At 38.7% G+C, this 19,698-nt stretch overlaps 1 protein-coding gene across 2 annotated transcripts in view; it reads left to right on the forward strand.

The window, feature by feature from the left end:
- Positions 1-17,403, forward strand: part of BMPR2 (bone morphogenetic protein receptor type 2) — a 172,464-nt gene extending 155,061 nt beyond the window's left edge. For both annotated transcript variants that reach the window (XM_034786516.1, XM_034786517.1), the window contains 6 exons: positions 1,885-2,045; positions 3,684-3,831; positions 4,767-4,903; positions 8,395-8,567; positions 9,736-11,015; positions 13,325-17,403. In XM_034786516.1, coding sequence (XP_034642407.1) covers positions 1,885-2,045; positions 3,684-3,831; positions 4,767-4,903; positions 8,395-8,567; positions 9,736-11,015; positions 13,325-13,575 — 2,150 coding nt within the window. In that variant the 3' untranslated portion in view covers positions 13,576-17,403. The remainder of the gene's footprint in view (positions 1-1,884; positions 2,046-3,683; positions 3,832-4,766; positions 4,904-8,394; positions 8,568-9,735; positions 11,016-13,324) is intronic.
- The last annotated feature ends 2,295 nt before the right edge of the window (positions 17,404-19,698 follow it).

Consider the following 19,698-nt stretch of genomic DNA (forward strand, 5'->3'; position numbering starts at 1 on the left):
ACAGGAGTTTCTTAAACACTGCGAGCTCCTTGCTGACTTTTACAAATCGGTCTATTGCTCTATCTCTATGGTGGTGGAAGGCTTACACAATTATAGCTGCTTACGGAGAGACCTGGATGTACATTTCAGAATGATTAAATTAAAGTTGTGGCTGCAGTTTGACTAGCATACATGAATACCGAGTATGGTAGCACCAGCCTAGTATTTAGATAGCTATTTTCCTTTATCAACAAGGAGTCTGGTGGCACCTTAAAGACTAACAGATTTATTTGGGCATAAGCTTTCGTGAGTAAAAACCTCACTTCTTCGGATGCATCCGAAGAAGTGAGGTTTTTACTCACGAAAGCTTATGCCCAAATAAATCTGTTAGTCTTTAAGGTGCCACCAGACTCCTTGTTGATAAAGGAAAATAGCTATCTAAATACTAGGCTGGTGCTACCATACTCGGTATTCATGTATGCTAGTCAAACTGCAGCCACAACTTTAATTTAATCATTCTGAAATGTACATCCAGGTCTCTCCGTAAGCAGCTATAATTGTGTAAGCCTTCCACCACCATAGAGATAGAGCAATAGACCGATTTGTAAAAGTCAGCAAGGAGCTCGCAGTGTTTAAGAAACTCCTGTGGTTCTATGAACATCAGATCATAACAAAATCACCTCTATAGTCTTGGCTGTTGTAGTAAACAAGTCTTGATTCAAATAATGGATATAAATTGTTCCACTGTCTAGCAGTAGTAACTTAAGAATTCTTGTTAAGATTATAGTCACAATATTTTATGATAAAAGCATTGCCAAGCCTCTGTAATAAACCTTTCCAGAAAGGTTTACATTTAATTTGTTCAGCCATATTATACAATTTATAGTGAAATCTACAAAAATTTGATAAAAACATCTATACTGCAATTAAAAACCTCTGGCTGGCCCTTGCCAGCTGACTTGGGCTCGTGGGCCTAAGGCTAAGGGACTGTTTAATTGCAAGGTAGATGTTCAGGCTTTGGCTGGAGCCCAGGCTCTAGAACCCTGCAAGGTGGGAGGGTCCCAGAGTTTGGGCTCCAGCCTGATCTGAAACTTCTACACTGCAATTAAATAACTCTTTAGTTCAAGGCCCATGAGTCCAAGTCTGATGGCCCAAGCCAACCATGGGTGTCTAATTGCAGTGTAGACTTACCCAATGTGTGTTCAGTTGTCCAACTGGAGTAGTAAATTTAAGAGGAATCTGAGGTTCTCCTGTGGGGCAACTGAGATCCATTTCAGTAGTACTGTAGTGCGTTCAAGCATTGGAATAAGTGTGAGACGTATACTGATATAAGTGCCCCCATCTGTCCAATTTCTGCACAGACACCAAGCTAATTATAGTGAATTGCTGGTGCTTTCTTTTAAATGAGGACTCTATGAATATGGTGATCTCATGTGGACTGGCCATTAGATCAGCGACAGCGGATCCATGCTTAAATACACTATAGCTACACTGCCAAAAAATGCTGAACTATCTATTGGAATCAAAAGAAGCTTGTTGACTATTATTAGATCTATGCATTGCAATTATATAATAATGACAAAGAGTCCTGTGGCACCTTATAGACTAACAGAAGTATTGGAGCATAAGCTTTCGTGAGTGAATACCCACTTCGTCAGACACATGTAATATAATAATGCATTGCATATAAATAGCAAAATCTCATGAACACCTGTCAGTGTTTCAGTAGTTAATAGAGCGTGTTGCAGTGGTCGCTGTAAGCAGGGAAAATTGTTAGTGGCCTTAAAAAAAAAAAAAAAAAAAAAAAAAAGTTCTATAAAAAACAAGCAAACGCAATTTGGTTCCTCTTTTGCCAAGCAAAAGAGCTACTCAAGTACTAATGAACACTTCCATCTATCCAAATAGACCATTATAAACCTGCAATTTCCCATCGCGACTTGAACAGCCGTAATGTATTGGTGAAGAATGATGGAACATGTGTAATTAGTGATTTTGGATTATCCATGAGATTAACTGGAAATCGACTGGTACGTCCGGGTGAGGAGGACAATGCAGCTATTAGTGAGGTGAGCATGAATTAAGAAAACACAATGATGAGCATTTGTAAATGGTATCTAGCAAGAGAAAAATGAATTTGGAAGCAATCTTGAAATACTTGCTTCTCAAGTCATAGGGTAAATGCAGTGGTTGCACAATTTCTATGAAGGGAAGATATTGAAAAGAGTGGGTTATAGCATTGGGGCGATGAGATTCTTTTGCCCTTTTAATAAAACATTTTAAAACAAATGTTGTGTTTTTGAAAGAGGGCATATAGACAGCCCTGGAGTTGGAAGTCCTCATTCAATAGAATAGGTCTGACAGGTCAGTGGCAGTGCACGTTTTCCCACCAAAGCCCTGTGGTCCAAACTTGGAGAGACCACTGCTAGGTCCCAGAGAGTAATTGACTCTCCATACCAATTTAATCCTTTGTCTCTCTGCTGAGATCTGTAAACATAGGTGCAATTGCAATGGGGTTTGTTGTGGTGTGGATACACACACAGTCTTTAGGTCTTGTATTGAGATTGCCAGTTCATTTCATATAGGCCCCAAACAACCTTCAGATGGTAATAATCTTTTGTCATGACCAACCCTGAACTGGATTTGAAGCAGTGGCTTGGAGTAAAGTCTCCATGTCCCACTTCCAGCTTTCTACAAGCCATTTAGACCCTTCCATCATCCCCTGAACATCATTATACAGTCAGATTGTGGAGATTGAGGGGTGATGGCCCATGCAAGAACCTGCTTCTTTCTGTAACTTATAGAAGCATGAATACAGTAGAATCTGAATATAGGAAACTCAATTATAGTGAAGCACTGCTTTAAGTGAAGAAGAGTGAAAGTCCCAGAATGCTTCAATCCATTTCAGTGGACTTTGAATTCCCTTACAGTGAAGTCTCACTTCTCAATGTGTGTTCAACTGTGTTAATCTAATTCCCTTGGAATTCAGCAATAATAATAATAATAATAATAATATACTATAAATAAATAATGCTTAGTGCTTAGATGTTAATTTTCTAGAAATTCAGAACTCAATGCTTAACTGGAGAAAGAAGCAGAGAGAGAATAAGTTACCACTTTTTAAAGGGCAAGCATAAGTGGAACCTAACACTATCCAATGGGTAACGAAGAAGGATTGGTCTGATCTTGCTACCTATTCCCCAGTGAGAGTAAATATGTGTGGAGATAGACATGCGAGTAGGCATACAGTTGTCAACGTTCCCTGAACCTGCAGGAAATAAGGGGAGGCCCTACCAACATTCCTAGGTGAAGAAGATGAATTATTTTCCCAAGTAGGTCCTCTCCTGTTATCGTACAATACTCTGCTATAAAGTGAAGTTATTTGTGAAATTATCATTCCTCTATCAAAGCTTTCCACTGTGTCCTCTTGAATATGAGGACACAATACAAGGGATATAATCATTTATTTTGCATGTATTTGATAAGTATAACAGAAGCAACATAGCGCAGGAAAGGTTTTATTATGACTAGGCTGGTGATAAGAGGCTAGAGTCCAAGGATATACATAATGGAAGTAACTGCTTTTTCTTCTAAATGATAGAAGGAAACACAAGGTAGGGTAAGAATAATAAATAGGATCTGTAATAAACTGAGTCAAATGTAGGCTTTACCTTGTGAGTTAAGAGTGCAACTGTTGGTTCCTGCAGGTTGGTACAATCCGCTATATGGCTCCTGAAGTGCTAGAAGGAGCAGTGAACTTGAGGGACTGTGAATCTGCTCTGAAACAAGTAGATATGTATGCACTAGGCCTTATCTACTGGGAGATCTTCATGAGATGCACAGACCTCTTCCCAGGTAACTAAAGAATTGACTGAAATAATGAAGTTAATAAAAAATATGGATCAGAAACCAAATTTGTGTTCTAACATTTTAAAAATACAATCTATTACACTTGTGTTACAGAATAGATTTTTCTTAACTGTTTTTCACCATTATCTCAGTGCCATCTAGTGTTAAGGATTTTATTGGAATTAGTACAGTGTATTCAGTTGTAATACAATGGACATGGATGAAACACATGTCCTTGTATAGTTCATTTGCCCTGTTAACCATCAGTACATGCAGCCTGTTGAATTGATGTAGCATCCCATGTTTCTCTCAAACAGCCCGTTCTAGTGTGCATGGAAAGTTGCGATGATTCAATGTGGATCTTCACAGCTACTCCTTTAGCATTTCATGCTACACTCTTTCGATACCAGTATCCCCTGAAAACTCACTCAGTGCCTGTAATATGGTAGAAGGGGAAATGGACAGGTAAAGTGGAACCCATGGGAATGCAGCCCACAGCCACCCTTGTATTTATTACTGAGGTGCATCCTGTGGATTTAACAGGTGCTGGCATGTAGTATTCCATCTATAGCGGAACAGCTGTACATTGCATGCTGGGACGTATAGTCTGATTGTGCCTCCCTCCCATGTTACATACAATCTGTTTTGTTTCATACAAATTAGATGTGTCCCACAGATTCCTGGCCAGTTGCCAATGCACCCATCAATTGGGCAAAGTTTTGAGTGCCTCCCAAGGCAGTTCTAAACAATGACTTGTTCATATTTAACTAACTCAACTATATTTTGTTAATTTAAAATTTCTGTTTTAAGGGAAAGGGGAAAAAAGTCAGAGAGCAACCTCCATGCCACCTCCTCCCATGTAAAAGTTCCTGTTCTTTTTTTTACAGCTATGATTTCATTACGGGGTTTTTGTTTGTTTGTTTGTTTTTCTTTCCCAACAGGGGAGTCGGTGCCAGAGTACCAGATGGCGTTCCAGACAGAAGTTGGAAACCATCCCACTTTTGAAGATATGCAAGTACTGGTATCTAGGGAGAAGCAACGACCAAAATTCCCAGAAGCTTGGAAGGAGAACAGCCTGGTGAGATAGAAAGTTAAAAAGAAGCATTTGCTTGAGCCAGCTAAGTCATGCTCTCAATTTTCAAAGCCAAATGTTGAATCCATTTTTCTTCTACTTGACATTAATATTTAAAGTTCTAGAGCTGCTCCAGGCTGGACTTTTTAAAATACTGAATTCAATTTAAAAGAATTCATTGTTATAAAACAGTTCAGATTAAAACTAGGGGTTTTAAAAGAGAAATATTATAATTACCACTGGATTTTTAGGTATTATAGGTGCAAAAGTACATTATATTTATTATTAATATTATTATATGCCAAGTGCCCAAATTTCCTCAACGTAAACAAGGCAGAAATATCAAGACATTCCATATCTGGAAATTTTATAAACTAAGAATGCCCCAAAATTTTAGCTAGTAAAAATTACATAGTATTTGCTATTGAAGCTAAGCAACATGAGGATTGTAAAGCTGAGTACTTTCTTAAATTATATCTTCTTTTGCCAAGATGTATATTCTTCAGCATTTGCAGAGCCTACAGCTTTCACTGATCATTTTGTAAATATTACCACATTTTAGAAATATCATGTTGCTTATTAATTTTATATTCATTTGAAAAATTTATATTCTCAAAAAATATAAATAAAGCAGTTTTCTGGTTAGGAGATGAGAAAAATTTCCCAACTTTTGTCTGTTCCACTGAGTCCATACAGCACTGAGAATATCTGTTGCACACTATTCCCTACTTAGTAATTGAGGTAAAATAATCTCTGTAAATTGGGGGTGATCTTTAGGCTGTTTGTTAAAGGTAGAAAATGCAAAGTGTGATGAGTTACATATTTATTTCACAACAAATATAAAAATAGTCAAAGAAGTGAGAGAAATTGTGGGTAAAAAAAAAATAAATGGACTAAATATTTGGCTTTTAATAAAAGTGATTTTCTAGTTGTATTGTTTCAATGGCTGAAATTTGTCATCTTGAACCATCAGACACTTTGGTAGTCAACGTGTAACAATCTGCGCTCTGCAGGTGATAGGGAACCTAAGGCCATATCTGCTCTAGCACGTGTCAGCATGTCTTAAACGATTTCAGATATGGGCACAGTCTACTGGAGTAATGTTATTGCAAGACATTCTGACGTTTTTGAAAAAGTGAAACTACCTAGAAACGGTTGCACAGTCTCATCCATGTTGTTCAAGAAAACCATGTTACAACTATTCTCACTACAGCACTGATGTTATATTACTGGTAAATACAGCTTTGGAAGAACCAAGTTTGGCACAGTTGTAGCTAGTCCAGTTCACAATGTTGATTGGACTCTTTGGGTCTGCCCGTGTCAGCTGACTTAGGCTTGTGGGGCTTGGGCTATGGGGCTATAAAACTGTAGCGTAGCTGTTTGGGTCCAGGCTAGAGGCAGGGCGCTGGGATCTCAGGGTGGGGGAGGGTCCCAGAACCTGGCCTCCAGGCCCAGCCCGAATGTCTGCATTGCAGTTTTATAGCTCCATACCCTGGTCCCCACAAGCCAAGTCAGCTGACATGGGGCCAGCCACGGGTGTGTTATTGCAGTGCAGACATACCCTATTGATGCTCAGGTTGAGTTGTGTTATTTTACAGATTTGCATTTTAAATGCTAATTCTGCTGAACTATAGAACTATTAGGATTATTATAGGGTGGACTGGTAGCCCCTATATTTAGGTGACTACCATTTTTCTTGTGTTGTCACCAAGATTTTGGCAACATTCCAAAATAATAACTGAAAATGTACATTCTAATCTAAGGCAGGGCTATGCTGCTTACAAAATAATCATCAGTAGCAATACACACACTTCAGTAGGAGCACTAGGAACAGACAACATCTCTCGGAGGGGTGGGGGAGAGAGCTGGTCTAGGCTTTTTCTAGTAATTTCCCCCACCTCCTCCAGACCCAAGACATGGTCCCACTGGCCCATTTCCCCACTCTAGGGGCACCAGTTGGGGAAAGAGCTCTCCCTACCTCCTGGGAGGAATGGGAAGAGAGGGCTGGGCTCCTCTTGACCACTCCTTAGACCGCTGGGGACATATGCTGGGTCCATCTTTACCACCCCACCCCATGGGAATAACTGCCTTGTGTTCTGCGCAAAAGTTTCAGGGTTCAAATCTCACCAATGATGCATGATATGTGACAGTTACAGTTGCACATAATGCATTTTTTGGCAAATTTACTACTGGCAGAATTTTTTTTGGCTGAACTTGAATTATGATACAATCTCTAATTACATGATCATGTTCTATTTTTTCCATAGGGCCCTGTCTCATTTGGTGCCCTGGATGGTGCTCTGGGGAAAATCAGGGTGGTGTAGTGAATGAAACAGTCTGTAGATTCCCTGCTTCATTTGCTCTAGAAGTTGGAAGGTGTGTTAATGGCTCAGCGAGGGAAATACAGGAAGAAAGAGGATGGTCTTGTGGTTAAAGCAGCTGACTGTCACAGGAGAGCTCAGGTCTATCTCTGCCACTGTTTTTGTGCATGACACTGAATATGAAATTTAGATTAAAATTTTCAAAAACACCTAAATCCCATTTTCAAAAGAGGCTCTGAAATACTGAGGTCAGTTTTGAAAATGGGTCCTAGGCTCCTAAAAAACACAGGCTCTTTTGAAAATTTAAGCCTTAAGTCAAAATGTTAGCAGGTAGCCATTAACGTTGTTCTCATTTCCTCTGTGCCCCACTTATGACCCTGGGGAAGTAGAAGTGTGGAGCACTTGTAACTGCGGCTGTGCATGCTCCACACCTCTATGTGTGGAGCCTGGCAGCATGGTCTGGCGGAATGTTCAGAGTCTCACGTGCCTCTGCCACTGACTCATGGAATTGCCTCAGGAAAGTCTCTCTCTGCATTTCGCCATCTGTAAAATGGGGATAACAACACTTTCTTCTCTCTCAGTGAAGAGACATTCATTAATGTTTGTGAGGTACTCAGATCCTAGAGTGATGAGCAGTCTGGAAGAGATCAGGAGGAAATAAGTACTCTTGCATTAATTGTGTGTCCAGCAAAATAAAGCAGGGACTGTCAATTGAATGATGAGGATAAAAACAATGGTATTCTTGAGTACTGTGCATTCTGTACACTGAATGAGGCAGGGCCTCAATTGGAAAAAAAAAGTATGTGATCATGTAATTAAAGACTATCATAATCCATATGCAACAGAGCCAGAAGGAAGGTTGCACAGGCAACCATAATTCTGGCATTTCTTGACTTTTGAATGCTTGACCATGTTTGTTTGTTTTTTTTTTTAATGTAATACATTATAAAGGGTATTAGGATTATAGCATCATGTAAATGCTCACTCTTTTGTGTAAACTAACTTTAAATGAACAGATTTGTGCATTTTTACCTTCATTCTCTCATTAAAATGTACACCAGCCTTATGGCTAAAAGTCAGTATTTCACTTTATTCAGATCACTGTAAATCATAAGAAAGTAGATTAAAAACGCAACATAAAAAGGAGAATAATTTTACACAAAGTTTCTCTTGCAGGCTGTGAGATCCCTTAAAGAGACAATCGAAGATTGTTGGGACCAAGATGCTGAAGCTCGACTGACAGCCCAGTGTGCTGAAGAGAGGATGGCTGAACTCATGATGATTTGGGAGAGGAACAAATCAGTCAGCCCAACAGTCAATCCGATGTCTACTGCCATGCAGAATGAGCGGTAAGAAGTGAAGTAGTCTGGTGTTAGTCAGCTGTCCTCAGTACACAGATAACCCTGGGAGTGAGATTAGAATGTTAACAGTAGCTGAGTATTCTTGGGAACTGGCATATTTATATGAACATGTGTGAGCTAGTGTGTATATGGACTTTGCCTAGTTTTGTGTAGATTTTTCACTAACTTACTGTATGAATCCACAACTAACTGATTCCTTGTAGCTTTGGGTCCCCAAATTCCCACAAATTCAATACACCTATGATGTACACAACTGTATTTTGGAGAGAGAAGATCAGACTTTCTGACTGAGTTATATAGCTGCCTGAAAAATAGTCTTGTACTTTCATAGTCAAGATAAAGAAGTGATTATGAAGTATGCGCAGGAACTCTTGCTAAATGATTCATAACATTTCTGTTTAAAATGTTTCTGCTAAAAGCTTTGTGTGTTCACTGCCAGCTGAGAGACATGAGTTCAGGAAATCATTCAGATTCCCAGTCCTGTATTTTTCAATTAAGGAACCACAAGGTCAGCATTGACTTTCTAATTATTCTGATCTGCAGAGAGAGACACTATGTATTTTCCTTTTCTGACTGTAAATGATCCAAAGGGAAGGAGAGTCAGCTGAGTTGTTATTAATGCTTCGTGTCTACTAGAGATCCTGTTTGGGGATACTCTTGATACCCAGGACAGTGTGTCTTGTCATATTAAACTTGTGTTTAAAATTATGTATCATGGATTTTTATCATAATTTGCGACTCCATGATTTTTCCTGTTTCATTTCCTCCATCCTCTCTGCAGGGCTCTCTTCATCTCCCTCACCCCAAGATCTCTTCACTGCACTTAGAGTGGAGCCTCAGCAGTGAAGTGGGCAATCATCAAATGGGATGACAAAATTCCTTACTTTTGGCTTTAAAAACAATTAAGAGGCTTTGTTACATAAATAACATCCATGATAAAACCTGCTGCCCTACTAGTTCAATTTCATGGCAGCCAGAATTTTTCATGGAAGCTATAGTGTGTTATCAGAACTCCTTAAGTGGTTGGTCTTTGGATTATACATGAAGGGAAAAATAGAGATCTTCAATGGTGAGAGGCGGTTTGTTTATATATATATATATATATATATATAAAGTTTTAATGTCAGACTTTTTTTCTTTTCTTTTTTTTTTAAAGCAACCTGTCACATCACAGGCGTGTGCCAAAAATCAGGCCGTATCCAGATTACTCTTCTTCCTCTTATATTGAAGACTCAATCCACCACACTGACAGTATAGTGAAGAACATTTCTTCTGAGCATTCAGTGTCCACTACACCATTGACTTCAGGGGAGAAGAACAGAAACTCCATTAACTATGAACGACAGCAAGCACAGGCTCGCATCCCTAGCCCGGAGACTAGTGTCACCAGTTTGTCCACCAACACAACTACCACCAACACAACTGGCCTCACTCCTAGCACTGGCATGACTACCATATCTGAGATGCCTTACTCAGATGAAACAAACCTACATGCTACAAATGTCATGCAGCCTGTTGGACCAACTCCTGTTTGTCTGCAGCTAACAGAGGAGGATTTAGAAACCAACAAGCTGGATCCAAAAGAAGTAGATAAGAACCTAAAGGAGAGCTCTGATGAGAATCTAATGGAGCATTCCCTTAAACAGTTCAGTGGACCAGATCCACTCAGCAGCACCAGCTCCAGCTTGCTTTACCCACTGATCAAACTTGCAGCAGAGGTGACAGGACAGCAGGACTTCACACAAGCTGGGAATGGTCAAGCATGTTTGATTCCAGATGTCCCATCTACTCAGGTCTACCCTCTACCCAAGCAGCAGAACCTTCCGAAGAGGCCTACTAGTCTACCTTTAAACACCAAAAATTCAACAAAGGAGCCACGACTGAAATTTGGTGGCAAGCACAAATCAAACTTGAAGCAAGTGGAAACTGGAGTTGCCAAGATGAACACTATCAATGCTGCAGAACCTCATGTGGTAACAGTTACCATGAATGGAGTGGCCGGGAGGAGCCAAAGCATAAACTCGCATGGTGTAACAACCCAATATGCCAATGGTGCAGTGCCGTCTGGCCAGACAACCAGTTCAGTGGCACACAGGGCCCAGGAAATGCTGCAGAATCAGTTCAGTGGCGAGGACAGTCGGCTGAATATTAACTCAAGCCCCGATGAGCATGAACCCTTACTGAGACGGGAGCAGCAAGTTGGCCAAGATGAAGGTGTTTTGGATCGTCTAGTGGACAGGAGAGAGCGACCACTGGATAATGGCCGAACAAACGCCAATAACAACAACAGTAATCCATGTCCAATGCAAGAGGTTACTACACTTGGCACCCAGAGAATGACAACATATCCTGGGCAGACCCAGACTAGAAGAGCACAGAGGCCTAATTCACTAGATCTATCGGCCACAAATACTTTGGACAGCAGTAGCTTGCAGTGTAAGTGTTGACAGGACTCGAAAAATTTCCCAAACATTTTCTTACCTGAGAATTAAACATATCTGCCTGGATGAAAAATACCTGTATTGTCTCAAAGTCCAAATAGCCAACCCCCCCAAATTGCATGCATATTTAATTTCTATTGGTGTAATTTCACTCCTCCCATTAAATTAAATTTGTAGCCCCTGGCCTGAAAATATCAGTTCTTTCGCCCTCCCCCACCTCTGGAATAAATTGGTTCCCTTTCTAATCAATTCTGCTTTCACTCTCCAAATCCAATCACTTCTACACCTCTTCCTCTTTGCAGAGCTTCGCTGCTACTGCTGTCCCAGTTCCTCTCCTGGGTATACTGGAGACCCTAAGCCTCCTGTCCAATATTTCAGGGTTGTTAAAATAAAATATTATTATAACTAGTTACATATTCCATTATTTTTAAATGACTGGTTCTACTATATTATTACGAGCTTTTCAGAATAAGTACATCTGATTTTATTGTGGTAAGTAACAACAATTACAGTTATATAAGTTACTTTTCTTGAAATATTCCAATCCTGTGAGCCGATGTCTTGGTACCCAATATTGGTGTGCAGCTCTCACGTATGATTAACATTAGATACCAGGGCTGAGACCTGGAAGATCAGTATATCCCATTAGGGGATTCAGACTAGATAGAAAAACTACAGACTGCTCCAAACTTTTGTGTGAATCCCAGTGTAATAGTAAATATTGCATCAAATAGTGTGTGTGTTGGAGAAATTAATCAACGGTAGTATAAAGCAACATATTTTTAGATATAAACAATTTTAATAGACTGTAGAATAACTGTAATCGCCCTTTGGGCTTCAACAGCAAAGAAGCCACAATGGGCTTTTTTGTCTTTTCCCTGCAAGGCAAAAGTAATGAAAGGTTACAGCTAAGCTCTCCATTAGTTATAGCCTCCATTAGTTATTCCCTGTTCTGTTTCAAAGGGACTATTGGAAAGGCCTGTTTATCTTTCTTTGGGAACATTTTTTTTTTCCAAAATACCCTGTGTTCTTGGAAGGAGCCAAGGTAACTGTGATTGGAAGGCTGTGAATGTGCTTAGGCAGACAGAGAATATAATATTAGCAAAGTTATTTGGATTTAGGGGGGGGGGGCGGGGAGAGGCTTTCCCAGCAGAAACTGAGGAGACACATATGTTTAAGTTAGCAATGTAAAACACACTGATACTTTTTGGAAAGGAAGAGTGCAAACCAGCAACACAGCACTCATTAAATACAGTTGAATGTTCACTGGTGGAATGTTTTTCTAGTTTGTTTGTTCTCATTTAGTAAAATGAATTAAGTTAGGTTTGCGGGGGTTTTTTATTGTAGTACTTTTCTCTTACCTCATCCTTTTACAGGTTAAATAAAGAAGATGTAGGGTGTTTTTTTTTTTTTTTTTACAGTCAAATCTCAGTTGCTGATATTTAAACACAGAAAAGGTGACAAGCAGCTGTCTTAAAGGTTTCACCATCCTCGACTCAAGTCCTGGTTCAGGAAAATCAGAGAATAGAACGGGGTAGGCAACCTATGGCTGATTTTCAGTGGCACTCACACTGCCCAGGTCTTGGCCACCGGTCCAGGGGGCTCTGCATTTTAATTTAATTTTAAATTAAGCTTCTTAAACAAAACCTTAGTTACTTTACATACAAAAATAGTTTAGTTATCTATTATAGACTTATAGAAAGAGACCTTCTAAAAACATTAAAATATGTTACTGGGACGCGAAACCTTAAATTAGAGTGAATAGATGAAGACTCAGTACACCACTTCTGAAAGGTTACTGACCCCTGGAATAGAACATTTGGCCTCAAAATGAAAAGCTAGGTTTTGTCTGTGATCACGTATGTAAGAACCTATTTGCCAGGTAGAATGGAATTTAAAAGGTAAATGATGTAATGATACCATTTAAAAACTCAGCATTTACTGTCCTGTAATATTGCAGTAGTGCTTTGTCTCCCATTCCAAGTATAGAAAAATAGCATGGTTACAAAAGTCACATTAATGTAAATGCTGAGGGCTAGATTCTACTCTCTTACACCAGTGTATACGTAGGGTAACTGAAGTGACTCCACTGGAGTTACTACAGATTTACACTATAATAATGGAGAGCAGAATCTGGCCCTTTGTTTTAATGGCACCCACTGTACATAAATACTAGTCACCTCTCCTGTCACTATTGCTAGTTTTGACAGGATTTGTTTTTTTCAGCCTACACGTACATGTAACCACCTTGAACTCTCAAGCATGCTCTTCTTGTAACATTTTATTTTCTACTTTTATTTTCAGTAGGTGACCCATCACAAGATGGCAAACCGGGCTCAGGAGAAAAGATCAAGAAACGTGTGAAAACTCCATATTCACTTAAGCGGTGGCGCCCTTCAACATGGGTCATCTCCACCGAGCCACTGGACTGCGAGGTCAACAACAATGGCAGTGAGAGGGCAGTCCACTCTAAATCCAACACTGCTGTTTACCTTGCAGACGGAGGTGCTGCCACAACAATGGTGTCTAAGGATGCAGGAGTGAACTGCCTGTGAAATATTTTAAAAGCCGACGAAATGACATTTTTGCATTATTTGAAACAAACACGCAGAAGACATTTTAAAAAACTGCTTTCTCCTCCTGTCAGCACCCCCTGCCAAGAACTCGCTTTAAATAGATTTCAGCTATGCAGAAATTTTTTAGCTTATGCTTCCATATTTTTTGTTTCATTTTTTGAACGTTTTTGCACTTTTATTTAGTATCGCTAAAGTTAAGTCTGTCTGTTTTTGACCACAGAATTATATATATGTGTATCAAAAATGTGGTCTCAAAATATTTTTTTAAAAAAAATAACAAAAAAATGTATTGCTGATAATCAGTTTGGACCAGTTCCTAAAGGTCACTAAAAACATAAGCAGACTATAAGACAGGTTTGACTGCAGTGGTGTCTTGTATCCATGTTTTGATTTCTGTGCACAAGTTAATTAGTATGTTTCTATGTTACAGAGTGTATTATCTTTTGAACGCCCTACTTTTCTTGTGTTATGTTGAAATGTGCAATAGTCTATAGTTCACAGTATGCTTTATTGGAAAGTGTGTTTATAAAACTGCCACACATTCTCCCCCTCTTTGTGAGTATTGGGTAATTTTTTTCCTGACAGTTTGGCAGTCGGTCATTAATGACAGTGAACTTTGCACACCATAGCCAGCTTGAAGCAGCTGCCATTGAGCTCTAAGATTATAATGGGAAATGCATGAATTTTCCCCACCTTGAAAGGACTTTTAAAAGGAACAAACAAAATCTGATTTCAGCTGCCTTTCTTTTCAACCTTCCATATCTTAATCAGTTTCCTTCATAGGAGACATGACACTGGAAGGGGAAGCTCAAAGCAAGACAGTGTTGAACAAAATGTGAGGAAACAAAGTAAGTCTGCCATTTTTCCATTTGATTTTTGCTGCAGTTTCACAGTTTGTATTTATGAACATTTTTTATTGATTGCTATTAATGTGTATTTATCAGAAATCCTAATGAACTGTCCTACTAAGATCTTGAATATAAGTAGGTTGCATTTTGTTACTTACAAGAGAAAAAAGCCTGACTTATGATTGACACAAAAGAGTCATGTGATGAGCAGCTAAGCGTCTATTCAATACCTCCGCAGAGGTAAATATTGAGGTCTGGAGCCATGTCCATCAAATTGCATATGCAAGTATGTTTATCCTAATTGGCGGCAGCTGAGTTAAGTGAAAACTAGTTTTCTTAGAGTTTTGTATAGACCTCTTAATTCATCTGGCTGTTAGAATTTTAAACATACACTTTTTAAAGTTATGGCCATGCGGGAGAGATTTCCATTTTTTATGGTGAAAACACTCAGAATGTATGTAACACTACATACATTGACTTCATGTATTGTGACCATTAATCCCTTGAGGTGAGTGACCACAACTTCTTCCCAGGGTACTAGAACTTGTTGTCTATTTAAAAAGAAGTAAATACTTCCTTACTGGCCATTGCACCCACATGAGGCCTTTGTCTCAAGAGTGATTATTTACCCTGCTGAAATAAATTTAGTAAGAAGTAATTAGCTAAAAAATTGAAGTATCTAGCGTGGTGCGGCACTGAGCAAAGCTTTGTAGCTGTATTTGAAAACGGCTCATGTCCCAACACCTAAAAAACTGTAGAAAAATTATTCCGTCAGCATGCCAAATCCCTATGACAGGATGCTGGCAGTCAAGATTTGCCACCAAACTTGCCTTTTTTCAGCTCACTGAATCTGATTTTCTGTCCTTTCAAGACCATTCATTTCCTTGATATTGCTCTGGTACAATCTTTCCCCATAAGATAACTTTCTAACTCTCTTTGAGTCTCTGATGATTACCTGCCATATGTAATATATGGCCTTTCATATCTGACTCTGTTTCCCAAGCTTCCTTGTTTGCATTCCTGTCTCTCTCTGGCATCTTATCATGCTTCCTAAATGCTGTAGGCCAGATTCTGCTGTCAGATACACCAGTATAAATCCAGAGTTACTCTGCTATTATACTGGTGTAACTGAAATCAGACTCTGGCCCAGTGTAGTTGCAGGAGTGTAGATCAGGGCAGAATTTGGCCTCCAGCTCTTTAAGCACTGCCCGGGTCCTTACACCCAAATAAAGGCCCCTGCTTTTCGCTTAGGCACAACTTTGTTAACCTAATGTATAATATCCAGTTGCTTCTCTTATGTTACTAAAAAATGTTCTCCATTTTATTTTCAGTTCTTTCTCCCGCTTGCCATCTGTTGCAATCTTACATCCCAGATATTGAAACCTTGCCATTTGTTCAGTTGGCTTGCATTACACACCGATCTGAATTCTTGGCACGATAGTCATAATATTGCCTGTGCTTTTGTTTCTTTGGGGGTTTACCTTAACTTGAAATTCTTCACACTTTTTGGATCTCTGTGTGAATTTCTGGAGTACAATACTTTGTTTTTTGCAACAATCACGGTATCATGTGCATAATGAAGATCGCTCACATCTCTTCTAGTGACTTTTTGCTTTGCCTTAAGTGTAACCTTTATCATCATTTCAGAGTGTTAGTTTAAAAAACATCTGTAAAATACTCTGTGACAGTTCTCAGGGCAGCCAGGACTGTGTCTCACCTTGGTTACCCCCTACCTCCAGCAAGAGGGAGTCTTTCTTATGGTAGCTGGGTGTCCGCTCCTTGATACCATGAGTCTTTCAGCCACTCGAGCACTCTTCTCTGAGCTATGCCATCCCTAACTTCACCTTGCAGGTTAATAAGTGGTGCACCCAATCCCTGAGTCCTTTTGAATTATTCCCCTGCCATATTCAGCCCCTAACATTAGCTATTCACAAAAATTCCAGATCTGCCCATTTTATCTTAAATCACTGTACCTGTAAACCACGCAGCACTTGTGAGCACTTATACTAAAACAAAACTAGGGTTATTTAAGAAAGATTTAACTAGTGAAGTGAGAGAAAGTGATAGAAACAACTTATGACAACGCAAACCTGGGTCTACACTTACCAATGGTTATCTTTCTTATATAATAAGGTCGTCTTTCCCCTCAGGGTTCAGTCAATTGCTGAGCTGGCGGGTGTCACAAGAATCAGGATCTAAATGTCCCTGCTCCTTAAGTGGTTTCCTCAGTGAATGGATCCAGAGTGCCTTTCGCTCTTTTGTCTTTATTCATAGCCCTGGTGATATCCTGCCTGCTGTAATATTCCTTTTCACCTCCAAGTGGTTTCAATGATTGGCAATTGTCTTTGACGGTTTTCCATTGACTGTACTGGGATGTGGCCAGGTTAGATAATAGACCCTTGCATTGCCTTGCCAGCTGACTGGGGAGGGGTGACAACTCCCTCTTGCTAGAATGAGCCATCATTGAAACATGTTGCTCCGGTGACTAATTTTTACTCCACGTCCATAAAGCATGCTTTCAGTATAAATACATTATTTCTTAAATATCCGTACATCTCACAATGATTGAGTCTTGACAAGTTATGAGCTTTCTATAGATACCTTTTATGGTACTCTTTATGGATAAATATCCTGTAAGATGTGTTTGGTGCAGTGAGTTTGTCAGGTCTGAGGTGAGAGATGTTTGCAAAGAACAGGGGCCCTTTGCCAAGGAGCCTCTGTATCACATACTCACACTCTTATCTAAGGGTTTGTCTATACTACAGCTTATGCCAGCAAAATTTATGTCGCTCAGGGGTGTGAATATTCCATCCTCCTCGCGCAACATAAGTTACACCGACATAAGCACTCATGTGCACATTGGTATGTTGGCAAGAGACCTTTTAATGCTGACATAGCTTCTGCAACTCGCAGAGGAGGTTTTATTACGCCAATGGGAGAGCTCTCTCCCGTTGGCATAGAGTGTCTTCACCAGATGTGCTGCAGCGGCACAGCTGTATGTATAGACATGGCCTAAGTTGAAACATGCTAGGAAAAGAAAAATTATTTGCTCTAAATACTACTGCTTTCTGCCAAGGCTGATTACACCAGTCTTGTAGCTTTTGTTTTAGGCCAGTCCTTTGTAAGAATTCAAACTTTTTTATGCTTGATGCAATCAAAAGATTTAATAAAATCACTGTATCAGATGGAAAAGTCTTTCTGGCATTCTGCAGTTTTCCCTAAGCATCCTTAAAGCAAATATAACTTTCACATTTCTCCTGTCTTTCTCTAACCTTTTGCTGAAAACCTTTGGGGTAAATCACAATTGTCAGAAAGTATCTGTTGTATAATCTATCATGGATAAATATCATTTGTAACATAGTAGAAATATGTACACTTTATCCCAATATGAATTCTAGATCAAAAGGAGCAATTTTATTACTTCTAAAGGTCAACCCAAACAAATGTTAGGTATATATTAAAATGTTCTAATTTTGCAGCATTAGATGAGGTGAGACTAAATATGACTTAATTCTGATGTATAATTAGCAAAGCCTTCGTTTTGCTCACAGTAGGTAATCTTATCTTTTCCACAGAACACAATTCCTGTAATTAAATTACATTGAATTATAGCTCACAAAAGTACCTTGGAGAGTCATACTTAAGGTCAAGTCAAATACAAGAGAGAGAATTCTACAAATCAAACCTATTTGTTAACTAATGTACAGTAAATCAGTTTTGGAAAGTCCAGTTTATTTCTTTGTTCTTAAAAAAAATCCATCAATGGATAATGATGAAAGTTTTTAAATTACCATTTTTCTAAATGCATATTGCAGACAATATAAATATATCAAAATGACAATAGACTGATAATGTAAATAGCAATGGATTGTGCCAATGTCAAATAAGCAATGGTAGAATATTTTATATGTTCACTTCTAATATGGAATTCAAGTAAAATGTTACAACAAACATAGGTGACCTATCTATGTGTAGGATACTCAGAAATCTTACTGGTTTTAGAAAATCACACGTATTAAATCTAAAGGACTTGTCCACGCAAATATGTTGTCTGTTCACACATTTCCTACTCCTATGAAGTTATTTATCAACATCACACAGTTAGTTTTGAGAATAGGAATTCCAGCCATATGTGTAGACATGCCTATATGGTGATAGATTTATTTTCTTTTTAACAGAAATAGAGATTTATGAGTAGATTATGAGGAAATTCAGGGGAAATGTTCCAGATAGTGCTCCACAAATGCATATGTGCACACCGGCTAAATAATTAAAAGATAATCCCACTCTTGCTATTCCCAGGCGTATTTAAATTGCAGAACTAAAAGTAAAGAAATACTTCATTTAAAAGAAAACCAGGATGCATTGTGATTATTTTCCAAACCCGGGAATACTTCATTGTAAAAAAGACAAATTTTGTCTGTATTATGTTTTGTTAATATAATAGTTCACTTCCCAGTCTTTTCTGTCATTCATTCACATCTAGAAAATTACCTGGTTTTAGTGGCAACACAGTTTTGTTATTTTTTCAAAGTTTATTGGGGCAGAAACAAAAGTGAAAGGGATGTTAGCAGGTTGCAGGGATAAACTGAAAAATGTTTGATATGAAGTTGTTTAGAAAGTAAATATCCTCCCACCCAACAACTTACTCCAGAAAAGCTCTTTAATCCTGAATGCTACAGGAAAAGATACATATATTAAAAGAGACATGAACATAGACATGTATGGAAGAGATTATCAAACAAAATTTGATAAGTAATATATTCTTACTCAGCAAATACATCTTATGTACATAATATATATGCTGCATAATTTCAGGGGCATGCAGTTTGCTGGACCCCTCCATGTGTTCTAATGATATTGCTAAAGTACTTTTGAGAGAGAGAAATTAAAAATATACATATTCCACTAGGGTAACAGTCATGGAAATATATTCAGATAGTCATTTTCTAATGTGATAAAAAATGAAAACAGCACAACTATTTTGTCCCTTAAACATTATCTATACAGCATAGCCTTTCTGGAAATAGTATATATGCAGTGCGTTTTACTGCCAAAATGTGTCAGAACAATGCATCTTTTACATTATTTGATTTTTGAATATAGATTTACATTCACAGCTTCCAGATCCTGACTTTGATCTATAAAATCTGTAGTTACGGGTGCTTAGCACCTCTCAGGATTTGACCTCTTCTCCACAATGAAATCTGCTTCCCACCTTTGTTGGTACATATAAAAAGAGTTAGTAAACCAT

Source organism: Trachemys scripta, chromosome 11 (assembly GCF_013100865.1).
Source record: "Trachemys scripta elegans isolate TJP31775 chromosome 11, CAS_Tse_1.0, whole genome shotgun sequence".
Taxonomy (NCBI): domain Eukaryota; kingdom Metazoa; phylum Chordata; order Testudines; family Emydidae; genus Trachemys; species Trachemys scripta.